General features: G+C 40.1%; 3 protein-coding genes across 3 annotated transcripts; 2 read left to right on the top strand and 1 right to left on the bottom strand.

Annotated features, from left to right (window-relative positions):
• Positions 1-1,029: 1,029 nt before the first annotated feature.
• LOC116211515 (phosphatidylinositol 3-kinase, root isoform) lies at positions 1,030-8,307 on the top strand. The gene is made up of 18 exons (XM_031545945.1): positions 1,030-1,394; positions 2,111-2,207; positions 2,446-2,542; positions 2,810-2,968; positions 3,063-3,272; positions 3,756-3,934; positions 4,133-4,280; positions 4,611-4,706; positions 5,010-5,145; positions 5,261-5,382; positions 5,922-6,116; positions 6,214-6,384; positions 6,507-6,644; positions 6,756-6,910; positions 7,170-7,313; positions 7,419-7,566; positions 7,653-7,841; positions 7,934-8,307. The coding sequence occupies exons 1-17, from the start codon at positions 1,283-1,285 to the stop codon at positions 7,788-7,790; spliced, it is 2,445 nt and encodes an 814-aa protein (XP_031401805.1). The 5' UTR covers positions 1,030-1,282; the 3' UTR covers positions 7,791-7,841; positions 7,934-8,307.
• A 2,631-nt stretch (positions 8,308-10,938) lies between these two features.
• LOC116211359 (ADP-ribosylation factor 2-like) lies at positions 10,939-14,745 on the top strand. The gene is made up of 7 exons (XM_031545706.1): positions 10,939-11,095; positions 11,728-11,896; positions 12,769-12,839; positions 12,927-13,046; positions 13,621-13,739; positions 13,852-13,933; positions 14,330-14,745. Exons 2-7 carry the CDS (start codon positions 11,749-11,751, stop codon positions 14,333-14,335), a joined length of 546 nt encoding a protein of 181 aa, XP_031401566.1. The 5' UTR covers positions 10,939-11,095; positions 11,728-11,748; the 3' UTR covers positions 14,336-14,745.
• LOC116211355 (type 2 DNA topoisomerase 6 subunit B-like) lies at positions 14,651-19,484 on the bottom strand. Its single transcript, XM_031545702.1, has 12 exons — positions 19,328-19,484; positions 19,140-19,248; positions 18,799-18,876; positions 18,624-18,650; positions 18,269-18,377; positions 18,115-18,190; positions 17,973-17,993; positions 17,447-17,643; positions 16,917-17,061; positions 16,493-16,686; positions 16,275-16,404; positions 14,651-15,845 (listed from the first exon to the last, which is right to left on the bottom strand). The coding sequence occupies exons 1-12, from the start codon at positions 19,364-19,366 to the stop codon at positions 15,537-15,539; spliced, it is 1,434 nt and encodes a 477-aa protein (XP_031401562.1). The 5' UTR covers positions 19,367-19,484; the 3' UTR covers positions 14,651-15,536.
• Between the last annotated feature and the right edge of the window lie 82 nt (positions 19,485-19,566).

The raw sequence follows: 19,566 nt of genomic DNA, 5'->3' as shown, positions 1-19,566 counted from the left end.
TTATTAATGAAACTTTATGTACTTCTTTATTTTCAATTTTCCCGATAAGTTCCTCCTTACCCAATCCCTTGTCGAGCCAATGGGCCTCCATGCTTACTAGGGAAGAAAAGAGATATGAAAAAGTACAAAAATCATCATTATAGTTTGAACTTGAAACAAATTACGCTATGGTTTTTCAAGGGGTAAATAACACAATGTGATTCACTTCACGAGATATAATGAACTTCACCGTTAATTTTTTCATCACTTTTAGTCCTCAAACTTTTTTTTGCCACTTACTCTCAAACTTCTAATTTTTTTTTAATTTGGTCCTAAAATTCTAAAAAAAAGGGGAAGGAGCCGAGGCCGTTGGTCAGCGACCCCAACCCCACCACTGAGGTCGCATACACCCACAGAGGATGTCGGCGACCATGGAGATGGGGTTACGGCTGCGTATTGGTGGCCCTACCCCCGAATTGATAGGGATCTCGAACTCCAGATCCCGATCGACTCGGGGACTAGGGCCACCAATTGGAGACTCCGATCCCACCCTCGAGGTTTCCGACGTTGTCTGTGGTTGTCGGCAACCTTGGTGGTGGGTTGGGGTCGTTAACCAGCGGCCCAAGCCCTTTTTTTTTCCCTTCGAATTTTAAGATCAAATTGTAAAAAAGTTGAAAGTTTGAGAGTAATAATGATAAAAAATAAAAATTTGAGGATCAAAAGTGATGAAAAAATTATCGATGAGGTAGCACGTGGTGTTATTTATCCCCGAAAAAATTGCATAGTCTAATGTGTCAAGCTCAAATCCAAGGGGGATTTTTGTACATTTTTTTCAAAGGGATGATATCGTGGGCTTGATCTATGCCTTCCCCCTTAACAGTTTCATCACTGAGCACAGAGGGAGGGAGGGAGGGAGAGGGGGAGAGGGAGAGGGAGAGGGAGAGGGAGAGGGAGAGGGAGAGGGGGAGGCACATGATATGGCCCAAGACCGTCCGAGGCATATGATATGGGCCAAGACCGTCCGATGAACATGTCATGGCGAGAATGGACCAGTGAACCGGGTGTATGGATATTTATACGAGGATAAGATGCTTACGTGGCACTCCTTTCCTTCCCCTCCGTCTCCGTCTAGTCTTCCTTGGAAGACATCCAAAGCTCGGCCAATCCGAACTTGGAAGTCGGAGCTCCGAAGAGCAGTCGTAATCTGCGCATTGGACCGGTCGTTTCCCGCGGCCGTTGATGATACCCTCCGATCACTCTCCGGTGGAAGAGATTCGTGCTCTGCTCTGACTCCACGCAGAAGATGACCGGGAACGAGTTCCGATTCTTCCTCTCGTGCGACATCAATCTCCCCGTGACCTTCCGTGTGGAGAGCTTGGAAGGCGCTCTGCCTCGGAACAAGACTCCGAGCTCCGGTGAGTTTAATTTCCGTTCGGTTTCGATGGATCAGCATGGTCGAATAAGCTTTTGAGCATTGGCTTTGGAGTGCTCTGAAAGTAAAGTCTCCAGTCATAGTTCCTTATGGCTTGAAGAGTATCGTTTCCGATTAATTAGTCTCCTGTGCGTGTCGTGGAATTCGATTTTGTAGCCGTATCTCTGCCTTATGAGCTTCTTGTTGCTAATTCTTGTCTGAGGTGCATCATATCACATGTCAGTGCTTCTGGTTGTATGAAGGAGCCAGTTTCGTGGATTGATTCTATTCAATGACATTATTGCAATGATGTCTTGGTGGGTAGAATTAAGAACTGGATTTTCCTCGGAGTAGGTTCGGAATCGAATTGTTTTCTGTTGCCTCATGTGCTCAGCTAGCAAGTGGATAGGCTTGCTGACCTGAAGGAATGGAACTTTTACGAGTAAATCGAGCAGGCAATGAAGTGATACTTGCAGGGAGGACTTTATTTTCTAGTGTATGTGGAATGTTTGAGCTTTGTGGAGTTGGGTGTCTCTGAATTAAAACGAGAAACCAATAAGTACTGAGCAATCGGAATTGGTTGATTTTGTTTCTTTTATTTCAGTTGAGAGTTTGTGTATGGTCTAGAGTTGGCCTATCTTTAGCTTTATGCTTGGTAATAATTTGTTCTTACTGGGATCGCTGCATACTATATAGATTACATACATAATTTTCCTGCAGAGGTTGAAAACCTTGCCGAGGAGAGGAATGCGGAGCTTTACGTGGAATGCGCACTGTACATTGACGGTGCTCCATTTGGTCTTCCTACAAGAACTAGGTTAATGTTAACATTCTTTTCGCTAGTTGCCAGTTTTAATTAAATTGATAATTTGTAGTCTTTGGATCAGAATTACATTATTTTGGGTCCACTGTGCCAACTTCCAATACTAGATATGCAAAGAGGGAAATACATATGATGTATCTTTTCCCAGAAGTTTGTTTTTTCGAATGAAAGCTTTCTCTTCCTTTTGCCATGTTGAATCTTGCTATCGTGGTGCTGAAATCCTCTTTGACAGGTTGGAATCTTCAGGGCCGCCATACTGCTGGAATGAACTCATCACGTTATGTACAAAATATCGAGATTTAACTGCTGCCTCTCAACTTGCTCTCACGGTATAGGAATATTTATTTATTTATTATTTATTTTTTTGCTGTCGATGGTGTCTCGCGCCGCAGCAAACAACTAGTCCACTGGGCGGTGTATTGTATGGCCTAGGGCCCGCCATTAAACCCCAAATGCTGACCCCCGAGAGAATCAAACCCTGGACCTGGCTTACTGCTTGTTGTATAGGAATATTTATTGGCCATGCTACAATGTGGTTGTCTCTCTTAATTTGTGGAATGTGGTTTTTATTTTAATTAACCATACCAAAAGTTCAGGTGTGGGATGTCTCATGTGGAAAAGAAGATGGGTTGATTGGTGGGGCAACAATTCTTCTCTTTAGTAGCAAAAAGCAGTTAAAAACGGGGAAGCAGAAGCTTAGGCTTTGGCAAGGTAAAGAAGCGGATGGATCATTTCCAACGTCTACTCCTGGAAAGGTCTCTGCTGAGAAATGAGCATGTTTTGACATTTAAAACTTAGCATTTATGGTATCTATGAAGGAAAATTATTCATGCGGTTTATTTCTTCTAGGTCCCTAGGAATGAACGTGGTGAGTTGGAGCGGCTGGAGAAGCTTATGAATAAATATGAAAGAGGGCAGATTCAGCAAATTGATTGGCTTGACCGCCTTGCATTCAAATCTATTGAGAACGTCAAAGAACGAGAGAGCAGCAGAGTTGGAAATTCCCATCTATACCTGGTTGTTGATTTCTGTAGTTTTGAGCATCGGGTAGTTTTTCAGGTATTGGCTATTATTGATAACTTGTCTCTGCTGGTTGATTTATTTTCTTTTTTTCGGCCTAATTGTTAGGGTACATCTCACTCAACAGTTATGCTTGGATTTGCTTATCTTCATATCACCATGAACTTCCTACTCTGTGTGTGGTTACAAACAATGTAATGTTGTAAATGGTGCTCTAAGAGCAACTACAGGCACTGTCATAGTCACAAGTTCATTCTCTGTTTGATTGTTAAAGATGGTTCAAGATATATTTGTCTTGATTCAAGCGAATAATACCGTTTGCTAATGATGATGTGGTGTACACTGTTTAGAAGCTGAATGATAGTTTTAAACAACATTAATCATCTCTGGTTTGGCTGAAAGGAACTATGCTCATTTTTTGATGATGTGGAAGAATTCTGTTTGTTATTTGCATGGGCAGTTGATGGGCGTTATCAATGCATGATTGTGCTTTGTTGTAAGTAAAAGTAGTGTGATGTGTAGGAATCAGGAGCAAATTTCTTACTGCCTCCTCCTATAGTCACAACAAATGAACTTGTTATTGTCTGGGATCCTGAAGTGGGAAAGACAAATCCATCCGAGCACAAGCAACTGAAGCTGGCGAGAAGTTTGACCCGTGGTATCATTGATAAGGATCTCAAACCAAGTTCTACTGAGAGAAAGTAAGTTTGATTTACATAATGTTAGAAGTATATCTATTGATTTACATAAGTGTGATTTACATTCATCGTGCAGAGTGTACACTAACAAGAATAATCTGTCCAATAGTTTTGCAATCTCTGTTACAAATGCATTTCTTTTATGGCTTTCATCTCTTTCTTTACTGCCCTTTAGCTGAGGCTGTGCTCTTTGCTTGTTAGGTCAATACAGAGAATACTCAAGTACCCTCCAACTAGAAATTTAAGTGGAGATGAGAGACAGCTTCTGTGGAAATTCAGATTTTCATTGATGTCAGAAAAGAGAGCTCTCACCAAGTTTCTTCGATGTGTTGAATGGAGTGACATTCAGGTCAACTATTATTCCTCATCTCATCATGGTTACTTATGATGCTGGAGCTCAGCATTTTTCTATGTTGTCTCTTCTTTTTATGTTTTCATTTTGGTATTTTTTCTGCTTGTTTTTGTACTAGTGACGCTTATGTAACATTTGGTCGTGGAGTTAATTGGACAATCTTATCACAATTAGTGCTTTTCTAGACAGTACAAATGCTTCCGATTCATTTTGTACATGTTTTATTTGATAAGTTGATTTTCCTAGGAATTAGGTGGACAAAGTTTCTTCACTATCTTACCATAATATTCTATATCTATCACTATACATGTCTTTTGATTATTGCAGGAAGCTAAACAGGCATTAGAATTGATGGGAAGGTGGGAAACAATTGATGTATGTGATGCCTTAGAGCTTCTGTCCCCTGTTTTTGAAAGCGAGGAGGTAGGCATTTTTTAAGACGTGACCTGGATATTCTGTTATTATGCATTTTTTAGTCCATTATTTGGGTAGCTAATTTATTCTTTCAATTCATCGGGAGGGTGCATATGCCTGGATTACTGGTGTATTGTTTCAGATATGTTATGATGCATGCCTCTTTTACTTCTAGGTGAAACCTACGGGCATCACATAACATTTTAGTGAATATAGAGCCCTGGAAAGGGAGGCAGATATTCTATTTTGTTGATCATTAGAATTGAAATTTGTAGGAGATACTATAAGTACATGTGATTTCTTTCTCTACAGGTACGTGCATATGCTGTCAGTGTGCTTGAGCGAGCTGATGATGAGGAGCTGCAGTGCTACTTGCTACAGTTGGTTCAGGCTCTTCGATTTGAGAGATCTGATAAATCTCGGCTTTCTCAGTTTCTTGTGCAACGGTGTAAGTTTTCTTTTGCTTTTTGCTGTTTGAGCTTGAGATTTCAATGCTGCCTATATCACAGTAAATTGTTGTCAGTTCTGTCATGGACTCGGATAACACCGTTTAACTTTGGCAGCGTTGCGAAACATTGAGTTGGCCAGCTTTCTTCGGTGGTATGTGGCAGTCGAACTTTATGATCCCACGTATGCGAAGCGTTTCTATTGTACTTACGAAATCTTGGAAGAGAATATGATGAAGGTTTGATTTCTATCTTAAAGACATTATTATTTCTAGTCTGTAAATGATGGTGATGTGAACAAGAGTGGTTAAAGTCCCTGATCAAATACTAGTGTCCTGTTTGGTACGCGGGAATGAAATGGAATGGAAAGGAATGGATTCTATATAGGGAAATGTAATGGTATTGAGTGAAAAAATGTGATTTTGTTTAATGACCATTACAAAATGAATGAATATAATTATAATGTTAAGACTTATTTATCAAGATGTCATGTTATATACATTCTTAGATATAGAAATTAAAGGAACATACATGATAGTTCACACCATATAGCATGAAATGAGGGAATGACCATTCCATTTCATTTTTTTGGGGAATTCTCATTCCATTAAAATGAAGGAAAAAGATGATAATGAGGGAATGCCCTTTCCAACTTACATAAGAGACAATAATAAGAAAATGAAGTGGAATGAAGAAATGAGCATTTCATTCCATTCTCACGTACCAAATGGGACCTAGCTTCTACCCTGTGGTAATCATGCTGAACTTTTCTTCACAGTTGGGACCAAGCGTGAATGGAAGTGAAGATGGCTTCAAATTATGGCAAAGTTTGGTGAGACAGACTGAGCTGACAGCCCAATTGTGTTCGATAATGAGAGATGTAAGAAATGTACGTGGCAACACCCAGAAGAAAATTGAGAAGCTGAGACAGCTTCTTTCTGGTCTTCTCAGTGAGCTTACATACTTTGAGGAGGTAATTCTCTCTCGTGTTGAACTGGGACTGAAGTTGGGTTTCTTTGGTCCCTTCCTCATTGGGATTATTCTGACAAGATTTTCTCTGTGTCATTTAGCCCATACGATCACCACTTTCTCCCGATATCCTCATCACTGGTATTGAACCATCAGAGTCATCAATATTTAAAAGTGCACTCCATCCCCTGCGACTAACGTTCCGGACAGCTACTGGAGGAAGTTGCAAGATAATATTTAAGAAGGGAGATGATATTCGACAAGACCAATTGGTAAGTTGCGCTAGCTGATGAATTACTTTATATCTCTGTCACTTGTCTATTAATTATTAATATATGATCCTGTATTTCCTACTTAGAAATTTATAATGTATTCCATCTTCTGGATCTTCTAGGTTGTTCAAATGGTTTCTCTCATGGATCGGTTGCTGAAAGCAGAGAATTTAGATTTGTGTTTGACTCCGTATCAAGTGCTTGCTACTGGGCAAGATGAAGGCATGTTGGAGTTCATCCCCTCGCGTTCTCTGGCACTGGTAGCTTAAACTTTGCATTCCATGTGCATATTTAGACAGACACATACTTATGCACATACATACATCAGGAAGTTCAATGAGATAGTGAGACCTCTCTTTATCTTTTTCCAGATACTCTCAGAGCATAGAAGTATAGTAAGCTACCTGCAGAAGTTTCATCCTGATGAGCATGGACCTTTTGGGATTACAGCAACGTGCCTAGATACGTTCATCAAAAGCTGCGCTGGCTACTCTGTGATCACATATATACTCGGCATTGGGGACAGGTGATTATGTAAACTTGTATGCAGGAACTGATAATCTTGTTTCTTCCCTACTCTGATTCTTTGGACTTGGCTTGTTCCATGGAAATTGGTTATTTTTCATGTCATTGTTTTGTGTTGTTGATTGGATTTCAATTGTCTCATGACATCATATACAATTCCTGAGCAGGTCATCTCTTTCATAACCTACATATATTACTTGTTTCATGGTCGAGTTTTAGAACTTACTTCTGAGCTCTCTCGTCTTCTTCTTTCTTCCCAGACATTTGGACAACCTTCTTCTTAGGGATGATGGACGTCTCTTCCATGTCGACTTTGGGTTCATTCTAGGCCGAGATCCTAAGCCTTTTCCCCCACCAATGAAACTCTGCAAAGAAATGGTGGAAGCTATGGGTGGAATGGAGAGGTGGTGTCTTAAATTCTTGATATTAATTGAATACTTCTTTGATGTTTGTCATTTCTATACTATGATCTTATAAACTCAAAATTGACACCATTTATGCCTCTGCAGCCAGTATTACACGAGATTCAAGACATACTGCTGTGAAGCGTACAACATTCTACGAAAATCAAGCAACCTAATTCTGAACCTGTTCTATCTCATGGCGGGTTCCAACATCCCTGACATAGCTTCTGATCCTGAAAAGGGAATCCTGAAGGTGCAACGGTGTATGATATTAGTTCAATTTAGCGGATTTCAGTTATGGGTTCTGTCTTAACTGGTTTTCTTCTCTCATGCCAACAGCTTCAAGAGAAGTTCAATTTGGACTTGGACGATGAGGCCTGCATACATTTCTTTCAGGGTCTCATCACCGACAGTGTCAACGCTCTATTCCCTCAAATGGTGGAGACCATTCATCGCTGGGCCCAATACTGGCGATGATTGTGATTTCTTTTCGACTCAGGGGCCACCAACGCCTTTGCCAGTAGGCTGGTATGATTTTTTTCAATCCTTATCTTTTACATTTGCTCGAGACGGGTCCAGTAAAATGCTCTCCTCTTTCTCCGTTATCCTCGTTTGAGCAGCTGTCATCATTCCGGGCTGGCGTAACAAGACTTGCCTTGTACAAAATCAACCTCCGGCGTCCACACAACCAACTAGTCTATTCCTGTAGCTGTTGTCTAGTCTTGAGCGAAAGCTGCACTCGAAGTTTAGTGGTTTTACTTGGAGCATGTCGGCAAGAAGCTGGTACATGTACGTGCTCCTATTGACATGCCCTTAGGTGGTGGCCTGGAGAGATACATTACTGATTTATTTCTACCTGTGTTATATGTATATGTATATATATCTATGTAATGTATAAAAGCTTACGTAGGTTATATGGAATGTATACGGTTAATTTAATCCTAGGCGGAGTGTCAAAATCAATGAAACTAATCAAACCCTTGCAAGTGCGCCATGTGCAAGAGCTTCTTTTTAGGAAAGTATTCATGTCTCGGAGCTTACGTACTAAGCTCGGTTTGTGTCTACAGCGGTCGTTCGGTTTCGCAACCGCTCTCCTCGGGATCCCGGAGTTGGGGGGGGGGGGGAGGGATCTTAAATTCGTGGATAGTGGTGCGTGGAAAGTTCGGCTGCTTTTGCTTAATAACGAAAATGATTTCTGTCCAATTTAAAGCTACGCAACATGGAGGGATTTTCATGAAGATAGTCTAATCTTCATGTAGATAGTCGGTCATTATTGTTTCATATGATACTCGCCATATTGACCGAGACGGTACAGATTGAGTACATAATTACAAAAGAAAAAAAAAAGTTGATGTGGGCTCAGGACGGTAAGTCGGGCCTAGCGAATCGGGCCAATTTTCTTGTTCCGAACATAAGCCCCCCACTCTCGTGTGCTAGAGCTTCGAGAGGTCGCGGGAATAGATCATCGTCGCACGATTGCCATCATGATAAATGGTCCTAAGACATAATCAGGAAACTTGCAAAAAGACTAAACATTCACCGTTAGATAAAGCGAAGGGTGCCTCCATAAGTAAGGAGGCTCAATAGATAAACCTCAGCTGTTAAATAAGCAGAGAGTGCTCCTGTTAAATAAGGAGGCTCGTAAGATTGACCGGGTGCTCCTATAAGCAAGGAGACTTAAAAGATAGACCTCCATTGTTGGATGAGAGATGGATGCTTCTATAGGCAGGAGGCTTAAAACATTTACTTCCGCTGTTTAATGAGCAGATGATGTTCCTGTTAAATAAGGAGGCTTGAAGAACTGTTGTGATAAGGGACGATGGATAAATGACAAGTTCAAATGTAGAAGAACTTACTAATTTTTATGAATTTACTAATTTACCTATTTAGTTAGTAAGGTGAGAGTCAAGTTAATTAGCCTATTCATAATTTAAATTTATATATATATATATATATACGCAGATGAACTTATTTGTTTTTTTTAACTAATATTTGGTGATGTCAATTAATTGTATATATAATTACAATTATGCCACTATTGCATGTCTACAAGTTTATATATATAGATATACATTTAGATTATGTCCATGTAAAATGATTACTAACAATAAAATAAAATGATATTTTTCATTTTCAACGAGCAATCTCGAAACCACCAAACCTCGCCATTGCCCTCTCAACTTCCTCCATGCTCCTTATTTATGCCGGGATGTTAAACCCGTCTCTTATCTCTTCATCTATCGGACCCTTCAGAACGAGGAAAAAATTTAAGAATTAATACCAAAATTAGAAGATGAACATATGGAACTTTTTAAAGACACATCACAGATCGACTAATATTACTGTTGTTAATAATGCAGGAGGAGGAATCACTTTGAGGTCCAGAGTCACGGAACGTCCCGTTAATCGTGTTTTATGGAACATGTTGCCTTTTGGGCAATGAAAATGCACGTGCTAGCTATAGCCAGAAAAAGGAAAGTACCGCATCGTCCAAAACTCGATAGTAACATAAAAAATAGGTTCGAAGACGAACCAAGGGACATTAACTAGTGGCCCATGCAGAACAGGTTAAGGAGCGGATATGAAATGTTTGGAGACATTAATTACATTCTACATGGAGTGGATAGATGAACAGTCGCAAGGTGGCTCTCATGGTATCGTTCCATTGCAACCGATGACGATTCAGAACCACATGGACAGCAACATATCATGAATGATGCCATGCAAGGTTGCACCCCGAACACGATCGCATATATTCATTCGACTGGAGATGAACAGTAGGAAATGAAAAGGATATTCAGTATGGGACTTCATTCAATAGATCTTGCCAAGCCTGGAACACCACCTCCTCCATGGAGGTGGTGAAAGGGTACGTGCTTAGCCCTGGATTCCGGCGTCCGCGAGCTGGTTTCTCAGCTCCTGTGAGTTGGGCCTCCCTCCTTCCCTCACTCCCTCCCTCCCATCAGCATTCATTCTGCATTTTAGGTGCAATGAAGCAGCCTGCATATCAACCAACACAAGAGGGAAGATAAAAGAGGAGAGCGAGTTAATTACGACTAGAAGTCCTTCCAAAAGTGATGATTTAACCAGCTGACGAACACCCATCACACGTACGTCCTGTTGCTTGATGCATTGGAACTTTTCAGCTAGCGAAGCAACTCTCTGGCTCCATCATTAGATAGAAGGATATATATTCATATATATGAGCTGCTCCAAGGAGCTCATGAGTCCCCCGATCGAGAAGATTTCTTTTCTCCTGCATGCATGCATGGACGGGTCCGGTCCCCACAAGGAAAGGAAACTTCATTGATAAGCACTTCAGAATGAATTATTCAAATTTCAAACTTGCATCGTTTTCTTTTCTTTCTAAGCAAAGCATGCACGCATAATTTTCATTTTCTTTATATATATATATATATATATATATATTTCACTGTAGGGTCATTATCGTCATTCAAACCAACCGGCCAGAAACAAACAAGCTGGAGCACCACCCCCAAATCGTCTGAAGTGGCAGCATCCCATTGGCCGACTGGAGTCACGACCCCTCGGATGGCAATTCGGTAATTACATCCAACAATTGAAATAAACTGGGTACCCCCCTTCCGCCCGTCCTCCCTTCAAAAGCCCCACTCCGTCTCACACCCTCTACTCCACGAAAAAAAGAGCTCTCGTTCTTCGCGCCCACCGCGTTGGTGTCAAGCATTCTCTCTGATCCATTTCTCTCTCCTCTGTGTTTTCTCTCTCTAGATAGATCGATCCCTCCGTGAAGCTCTCAGCAGGTAATCTCCGCCTCGAACTTCCTCTCTCTCTCGCGCTCTTCGTGATATTTTCAGCTTGCACGAGCTCGATTCGCGACGGGATCATCCTCTTCTACAATCCGCGCTCTCTGTTATTCGATTTTGATTCATTCGAGGTTGGAATTTCCGGTTTATCATTCTCGCGATTCTCTGAATTTGCATGTAGTGGAGCCATTCACCTCTAACGTTACGCATAATCCGAGCTAGTTGGTTGCTTAAGTGTGTTGGAGATTGTTTGAGTTTTTGAATCGCGTCAAATCTGCTTGTAGTCGTTATGATCTGCGCAGATTGCTCCCTGAAATTGTTTGGGTCGGTCTTAGTTGGTTCGTTTTCCAGAAATTTTGCTCGAGACTTCATGCATTTGTCCTTGGACTTCATAATGAGCTTGATCTTTTGCATATAAGCTTGGATGAACGTTAGATCTCTTTGATCTGTGGAGATGTACGCTGAGCGTTCGTCATTTGGGGTGGATATGTGTTAGTTCTCTGGTTACAAGCTCTACTAATGGAGATTTTGATGAAATCATCTCAGCTGAGACTGTCGATCTTGAGATCATTGCGTTTACGAGCTCTTTATGCAAGTAATAACTCCGTGGGTATGACTTATAAATGTAGGATCCTCGGATAGCAGGGAGAATGGGATTGACTTTCGCAAAACTATTTAGCCGGCTCTTTGCCAAGAAGGAGATACGCATTCTGATGGTAGGTCTTGATGCAGCTGGTAAGACCACCATCCTGTATAAGCTCAAGCTTGGAGAAATCGTCACTACCATTCCTACCATTGGTAAGTCGCCCTTCTGCCACTTGAACTTGCATGCAACCTTATCATGTTTAATAATTAGATTGCGAAGTCTCATCGGTATCAGTTTGACGAACTTAAACCAATTGCAAGACTTTGTAACTGGCTTTGTCACGGTATTGCCTCTAGAGTGGCAACAGATGATTGTTAAAGAGATTTTTGTAGCGGTGAAGTTTTTTTTTTTTGTACTTGGAATTTTCTAAATGCATAAGAACGTTGTCTTTTCAGTTTCCGCATATGATCTACTATTGATGGGCTGCAATCGAATGTGCTTATATTCTGGGAGAGGTGGTACACAACTTGTAGGACATTAGATTGTGGAACATGGGAGATCGTGTTTATAGTTCTAAAAGAGAATGTTAGCGTGTCTGGGGTTTAGGATTAAATTAAGGGTCATGACTAGATAAAAATTGCTGTATCTCCCAAAGTGGATGGGACTTTAGAAAAGTTTTTGTTATGGGGGATCATGAAATACAAAGACATGGTTTTAATAGTTAGTGGAATGGAATAGAGCAAAGCTGTTGCTTTTGTATCATAGCATATTTTTAGTACATTGTTTGGGTCTTTACAATTTACATTGACTCTGAGCAGATTACTGGGCATAAGAAATACGGAAAATGGCAATTTGGAACTTTGACTATCTATCATTGCATCTGAACTCACCATGATCTGTTTTTGGCATTCTTGTGCCTGATAACTGTTTGCGTGTCCTCGCATTAAAGATTTATCAGATTGAAAATATTTTCTTATTATGTGCTATCTATGTGGCTTGGAAAGGATGTATACAAAATAGCTGTCCTCCGCTTCCATGATATAGTATATAAGCCTAGAGTTGTGAACTCCACCTGCTGGTGCAGGTTTTAATGTGGAGACAGTGGAGTACAGAAACATTAGCTTCACCGTTTGGGATGTTGGTGGTCAAGACAAGGTTTGAGTTTGTTTCAGTGATATATTTGCTTTTTTTTGCCTTTTTACCTTCTCGAGCATAGCATTGATGAACTGCTGGCTTTTACAGATCCGTCCTCTGTGGAGGCACTACTTCCAGAACACCCAAGGTCTCATATTTGTGGTGGACAGCAACGACCGCGATCGTATAGTGGAGGCAAGGGACGAATTGCACAGGATGCTAAATGAGGTAATATTCTCGTTTACCAAAATGGTTCTCGATTCTTTCCTCTGGTCATTGTCTGTAATTGGAAGAGGCATATAGAGACCATGCTGACAAGGACAGTGTGGAAGGGCCTTTAGACCTAAATATGAGTAATCACATCATGTAACAAGACATTCTTGCTCGAAGATAATGAAGTGTGGGAAATAGCTCTTCTTTTTTTTATATTTTTTAGTATGAAGAATAATAAAACCCGATTGTTACAATTGATGTGATCTCGGGATCTTACAATAGTCATGACTCTGCATAAACCTGTAACAAATATAGGGTTGCTCTATAAGACGAGGTGTTAATCATAGTTCAAGTTCTGGCTATACAATTTACAAGTTGCTCTGGCAAAGCTGTTAATCGTAGTTAGGAGTAGACAAAGTTTGGCCAATTGTACATCCTTCCGCCACACATCTAAGAACCATCTCCTGCCTTTAGCCAGTGGTAGTCACCCAATCGAGTTTCACAGCATTCTGGCTGGTAAATATGCAAATGCTGTGTTCAGCCTGTGGTAGGGTCAGAAGACTTAGTTTTTGCTGTGTGCTGATTGCAGGATGAGCTTAGAGATGCGGTACTGCTTGTATTTGCAAACAAGCAAGATCTCCCTAATGCGATGAATGCTGCTGAGATAACGGACAAGCTTGGACTCCACTCTCTGCGGCAGCGTCACTGGTAAAGACTTCCTGAGCCATGTCTCACCGGTTGACTTCTGTTGCTGTTCCGTTGAATCTTTCCTCATCCTTTGGAGGCTTTTTGACAACTGCGCTGCTTCCTGCTCTTTCAGGTACATCCAGAGCACCTGTGCCACATCAGGAGAGGGACTTCATGAGGGCTTGGATTGGCTCTCTAACAACATTGCTAACAATGTACCTCAATAAATAATGTTTTGTCATTTATATTATTATTATATATATATATACATATTTTATAGGTTAAAATCAATAAGTATAAAATCAATAAGTGGATCATCGACCTTTAGTTGTCAGAAAATGTTCAAACTTCCTTATGTTTCAGAAAATGTTTGAATTGTTTTTTGACTTCACTGCTTCGGTCAATTATGGGAATTTTTTTTTTCTTCCATGAGAAAAATGAAATGTTTAAACAGTTTTGAAGAACAGAAGAAAACGTGAAGGATAATCCTCTGTTAATTATTTAATTATCTTTCTTGGGCACTAATCGATTTATTAGTCCTAGCTTTGACTTTGATTTTTTCTTTACAAAAAGCGCTTCTTTATAAATGTTGCTCATTGTGTGTGTTGCAGGCATGAAACGGTTGAATGGGAGGGATTGGGAATCCTGGATGCAGGGGTGAATATTATCTAGTCTTTTTGCCTGTTTGGTGTCTTTTGAAGATCGTCGGATATGCCGTAATATTCTCTTGCCATGATAGTGTCTCATGTTCAGGTCTTAACGATATTTAGGATCATACCTATACAGTTCTGTGACGGTCTTAATGATAGTGTCTCATGTTCAGGTCCTAAAGTATGGTTTTTGTTATTCTGTGCTTTATTCTTCTTCTAAGGTCTCGTGCTTTCGATGCCCTCTTTAATCTCTGTAGCCCGACTTAATGATTCTCCCTGTTCTCTTTTTTTTTTTTTCCTGGTGAGATACTTCAGTCATTCTTGAACTCGAACGTTTTAAGTGCATCTAATGGAGATACCCCATATCCATTCTGGAATTTTACAGTATTTTCGAAGAACTTGAATCATAAGATCAAGAATAAAGGGGAGAAAAGGAAAGATTTATGCTGCGTTCGAAAAAGAGTAGTATAAATGAGATTTACTTTTTGAATTTGTATGAATTATTTTGTTTTGTATGAGTTATTTTATTTTGTTATGAGTAAAATTAAGTTAAACACTTTGAAACCAAACAAGACTTTTAGCAACTAAGACTCTATCTATGATAATTGATCGACACACATGTGCTCTCTTTTTAATGGACTGACAGCATAAGACAATATTGTGCTCTTGAATATACATCTGAAGCCCGGACATATATCGAGCTTCCGAAAGAAAAACTCTAGCCTGACTCAACAAGCTATCACGCATGGTCCCAATTTGAATCAATAACATGTTATACTAAATTGCGCATGGCATTCTTTTCTTTTTTGTACTTCTTTTCATTCGGTAACTTTTGCGCCTAGAAATAATACATCCACCCTATAAGTTCTAGTTTTCACAATCTTCTTTGACCAAAAAAGATCGAAGTTTTCACTGCCTACCCTAACTAGTCCAGCCTGATACCATCTTAGGCTAAAAAGTTCTAAGAACTACGTGGATGGAAGGTCTACATCGGAAAAAAAAGAAAAAAAAAAGATCTGAGTTTTTTATCACCTACTTTATTTTTCCTCTTCAAAATTTAGTTCTTAGTGGGCAGAATATATACTTAAAAAAGAAAAGGAAAAAAAAAAAAGAGAGGAAGGAGGTGCAGTCCCGTATGCACTCAGTATAATGCAAAATCACGACCAACTTACCTTAATAGACTGAAAGTGTCTGATGAGTCATCACCTTCTTCGTGTTCTTCCTCTAAGTCCACTTTGGGGGGACACTCGTACTCAAACAGGGTGGGCACAGCATCTTTGCATCTCTCAGGGTTCCGATCATTCTGCTCAATCACTGAAACGATCTTGTCCTTGATACATTCTTCGACTTTTTTGTATCCAACTTCCTCAGTTGGTAAGCCAAGTAGAGATAGGCATTCTTCTTGGAATTCCAAGTCCTTTGAGGAAAGAATCAAGCCGGCAAGTGTTTTCGCAAGATCAGGAGCATAGCTCCGAATCTGTGAAGAAAAAGCATCCAAACGATAATGGTGGTAACAAAATTTGCAATTTTCTTTGTTTCAACCCTCAACGTCCTCATTGCATTGAAGGAATCCACGCTATTCAAATCAAGTTTCCTGGCTAAAATAGAAATAGCAATGCAAGCGAACCATGGAATTTCTGAAAATGATTTTCTGCAAGCTTTTCCTTTTCTGAGAACATAACCCATAAAACGTGTAAGTGTGTAACGCTACAACTTTCAAGTACGTCTACAGCAAAAAAATTGTGCTTCTCTGACATCAACTAACAATCAAGAAAGCAGTTTAGTTTGTCTAAACAATGAAAAGCTCAGCTTGAGACAGAGAGATGCTTCAAAGGTGTTATCAACCTTATAACCGACGCACTTCGAAAATGCCTTTAGTGTAGGGAAGAGGGAGGGAGCGCATTACCTTGAGGGCATGGTCACTCAGAAGAAATCCCCTGTGTTTTTCCTTCAAATCATCCAAGGCAAGTTTAGCCGCTTTCTTCAGAAGAGCTTGGTTAGAATAGGACTTTTGCCTCACAAGTGGATAGGAGTTCTTAGCATTGAATTAAGGGCACAATGTGTAAGTCAAAGATCCATCACAATAATTTATGATACTTAAAAAGTAAAATATACAAAGGATATTTCTTCTGATAACAGTGGAAAACCACATCAATGCCAACATGCTGAGGCAAGTTTTCCCATTCCAGAAAGAGGCAGCTACCTTGGTCCACAATGCCTCCCAGTTTCAAGCCATAACTTTTCCAATCGATTTTCAGCAATCCGCTTAGAGATGACTTGGAGACTGGAGAAGGTGAGAAATCCTTAAAGTAGAGAACCTGAAGGGCACATAGAAAGAACCCAAATCAATAAGAGCAAGGGGTTTTTTATTATTTATTTTTTACGTTTTTGGACCAGCATGTACTTACTGTCGGCAAAAATATATCTATTGGATCTTCTGGATCATTAACATGTTTGCCTACCCCTTACTAAGGATTCTAAATGCTCGATAAGCTTTCATTGTACTATTTTAAATAGCAGAATTATCAAAGTAACTGGCTATACAAACCTCTGTTCTAGGGCCACATTCCATCAAATATGGACTCATCTGATCTGAAAATTCACTAATAGTAATTACAGCTTCCATCACTAATCCAGAAATTTTTGAGCTTTCTGAGCTGTCCTCGGTACCAGTTCCAGATTTTAGATGCTCCCTAGGAGGAGAAGATGAAACAATGAATAACCAAGACGGTGCTTGTACCTCCTTCCTTTGCATCATAGTATAAAGAACGCCCAATGAAAACATAGCTCGCATCTCCGTTTCCTTCTTTTGGCATAAACACACATAGACTATAACATTTCTAATTGAGTCCATTCAAGAAACAAGATTGCAATGAAAGCGAAAATACTACTTATTCACTAGGAGAAAGAGATGGTTGTTTTTGGCTGAGGGAGAAATATTAAGTAGCAGAAAACATTGCCATATACTGTCTCATCATGATTACAGGGCATTATGCATGGCAGCTATAAACTACAAAACAGTCCATCACCAATAGGTAAACAGTTTAGTAGTAAGAAAAACATATGCAGAGAACTTACAGAGTGGTCGAGCGAGAATCACAGTTTCCAGTTACACAGTTTCTTTGCTTTAAGAGATAATCCTCAAAGCCACACTTTAGACGTTCTAAATTGGAGGCTGAAAAGGGCAAAGCATTCCACTCATTTGGGAGGAAAACACGTTCATAATGTGGTCCAGAAGCATCCTCGTGATGAACCAGCAGTTCAAATCCTATACTCTGACAAGCAAAAGAAAAAAAGTACAACAGATTGTGCTGTTTATAAGGCAAACTTATATTTTCATATAATGCTAATTATGGTGATCATGGTGACTGATTCTGTTGATAAAGAACGGCCAAAAGAAAAGGAAACCGCTCTGGTAAGATCTATCACTTCACTTTATTTCATCTTTATAGCTTATTTGAAAGATCATCAGAAGTTATCTAACTAATCGTTCTTCTATGGTGGCAAAAGCAGAAGTCAATTCATTTGTCCTTGCAGACGATGTTGACTTCAACGCCACAAATGAAAAGGGAAGAGGCCGAGAATTGTGTGCAGCTGTACTTACAGGAATGTTTAGAATGAGCATCTGCAAAACCAACAAAGCAAAAGGCTTCAGAAACTGCAAATAGAGTTTACATAACATTGAAGATACTTTGTCCATATCCCATCAGAGAGTTGCTATTACTAGCATATGATATTAAGTGGACCTTCTGGAAGAAGCGACTGATTTCATCAACAATAACTTCTGATTTCTCCACAACAGTTAAGCAGACATCAGTCCCACTGAAGGAAAACATCAGCAGGTTAGCATAATATAAAAATGGATTACTTATGACCTGTAGCTTAATCTAAATTGCATGCCTGAATCTCATGCCATTCTTCGAGATTGAAGGAAGTCGATTCAGCCGATGAGCAGAGTTTCCTTCCATTAGATTTAACTGATGATTAGATATCTCCTCATCACAGATGCCTGAAATATCCACATTCAAAAGCTATAATATAAAATGAAGCTCACTCTAAACGTAAAAACAATCAGAAACACCAACAACTTCAAGTCGTGGAGAGATTAAAAGAATTCATGAAATGTACAAACATTTTAATGTTATTATATGTGATTTTATTACCGAACACAGTAATTTCGTGGCAAAGACATTAAAGGAAATCCAAGTTGATCATGCAGAAAATTTCCATGATGGTATACGAGGATGAAACTCACCAGTAGTTCTCACAGAAAGCATTCCATCTGCATTCAAAGTGCTCTCTTGTTATAGAATTTATACAGAAAGAGTTATCATTGTGATGAACTTTGAAAGGAAAAAATTACGAAAACAAAGATCACAGGATAAGGAGCAAATTGTGCATACAGAAAACGAAATCAACGTACTCCTTACCCAACTTTTCACTTAATCCACCTTGAAGTTTTAAGTCCTGAAATTCTCCCAATGAGCAGGCAACGCCCGTATCCGAAACTGATCACATGAAAGAAAGGAGAATTTCATCATCAACAATGCTAAAACTATTGCAATTCATCCACGCAAAGGCATGATCTGCAGACATGCAGCTATATATCTTCAACGCCTAACGAACTACTCCACTGAGTGCGGATACGGATCGTGATTCCAGTTCATGAAATCTGATAGCTCTGCTGGATTCACAATGCATGGCAAAAACGGGACAGACGATCCTAATGCAATAAAACATCATAATGCGGAGGTACGAGAGAGAGACTCACTTGAAATGAGAGTGACGGCAGGATCGCGGAGCCGAGATCCATTAAGCGCAACTGAGAGCCTGCAGAGTTGTTCAGAAACTCGGCATCTCTGGAAAGCGGATGATATCAACTGCGAATGCAAATGCTAAGCATATTATTAACGACAGAAATGGCGGAAGAAGAAGCTGAAGAGAAGAGTGGGAGCTGACACGGTGACAGAGCTTCTGAACGGAGTCGACGGCGTCCATCGGAGAGCAGAGAGCAGACAAGCCCTGAAGAGGAAACAGTCGAAGGGTGCGTTCCCCTTTGCTTGCTTTCGTTACGGAGCTAATTCGAATTGTGGGAACGGAAATGGCGTGAGGTCGTTCGATTTTATAGGTCTCGCGGCAGGAAGCGTCAGCAATGGATAAGCCCGGTGCATAAGGGCCCTTCGTCCATTATATGTTTG

The sequence above is a fragment of the Punica granatum genome, chromosome 6 (assembly GCF_007655135.1).
Source record: "Punica granatum isolate Tunisia-2019 chromosome 6, ASM765513v2, whole genome shotgun sequence".
In the NCBI taxonomy this organism is placed as follows: Eukaryota; Viridiplantae; Streptophyta; class Magnoliopsida; order Myrtales; family Lythraceae; genus Punica; species Punica granatum.
This window is presented reverse-complemented; position numbering and strand designations above follow the sequence as displayed.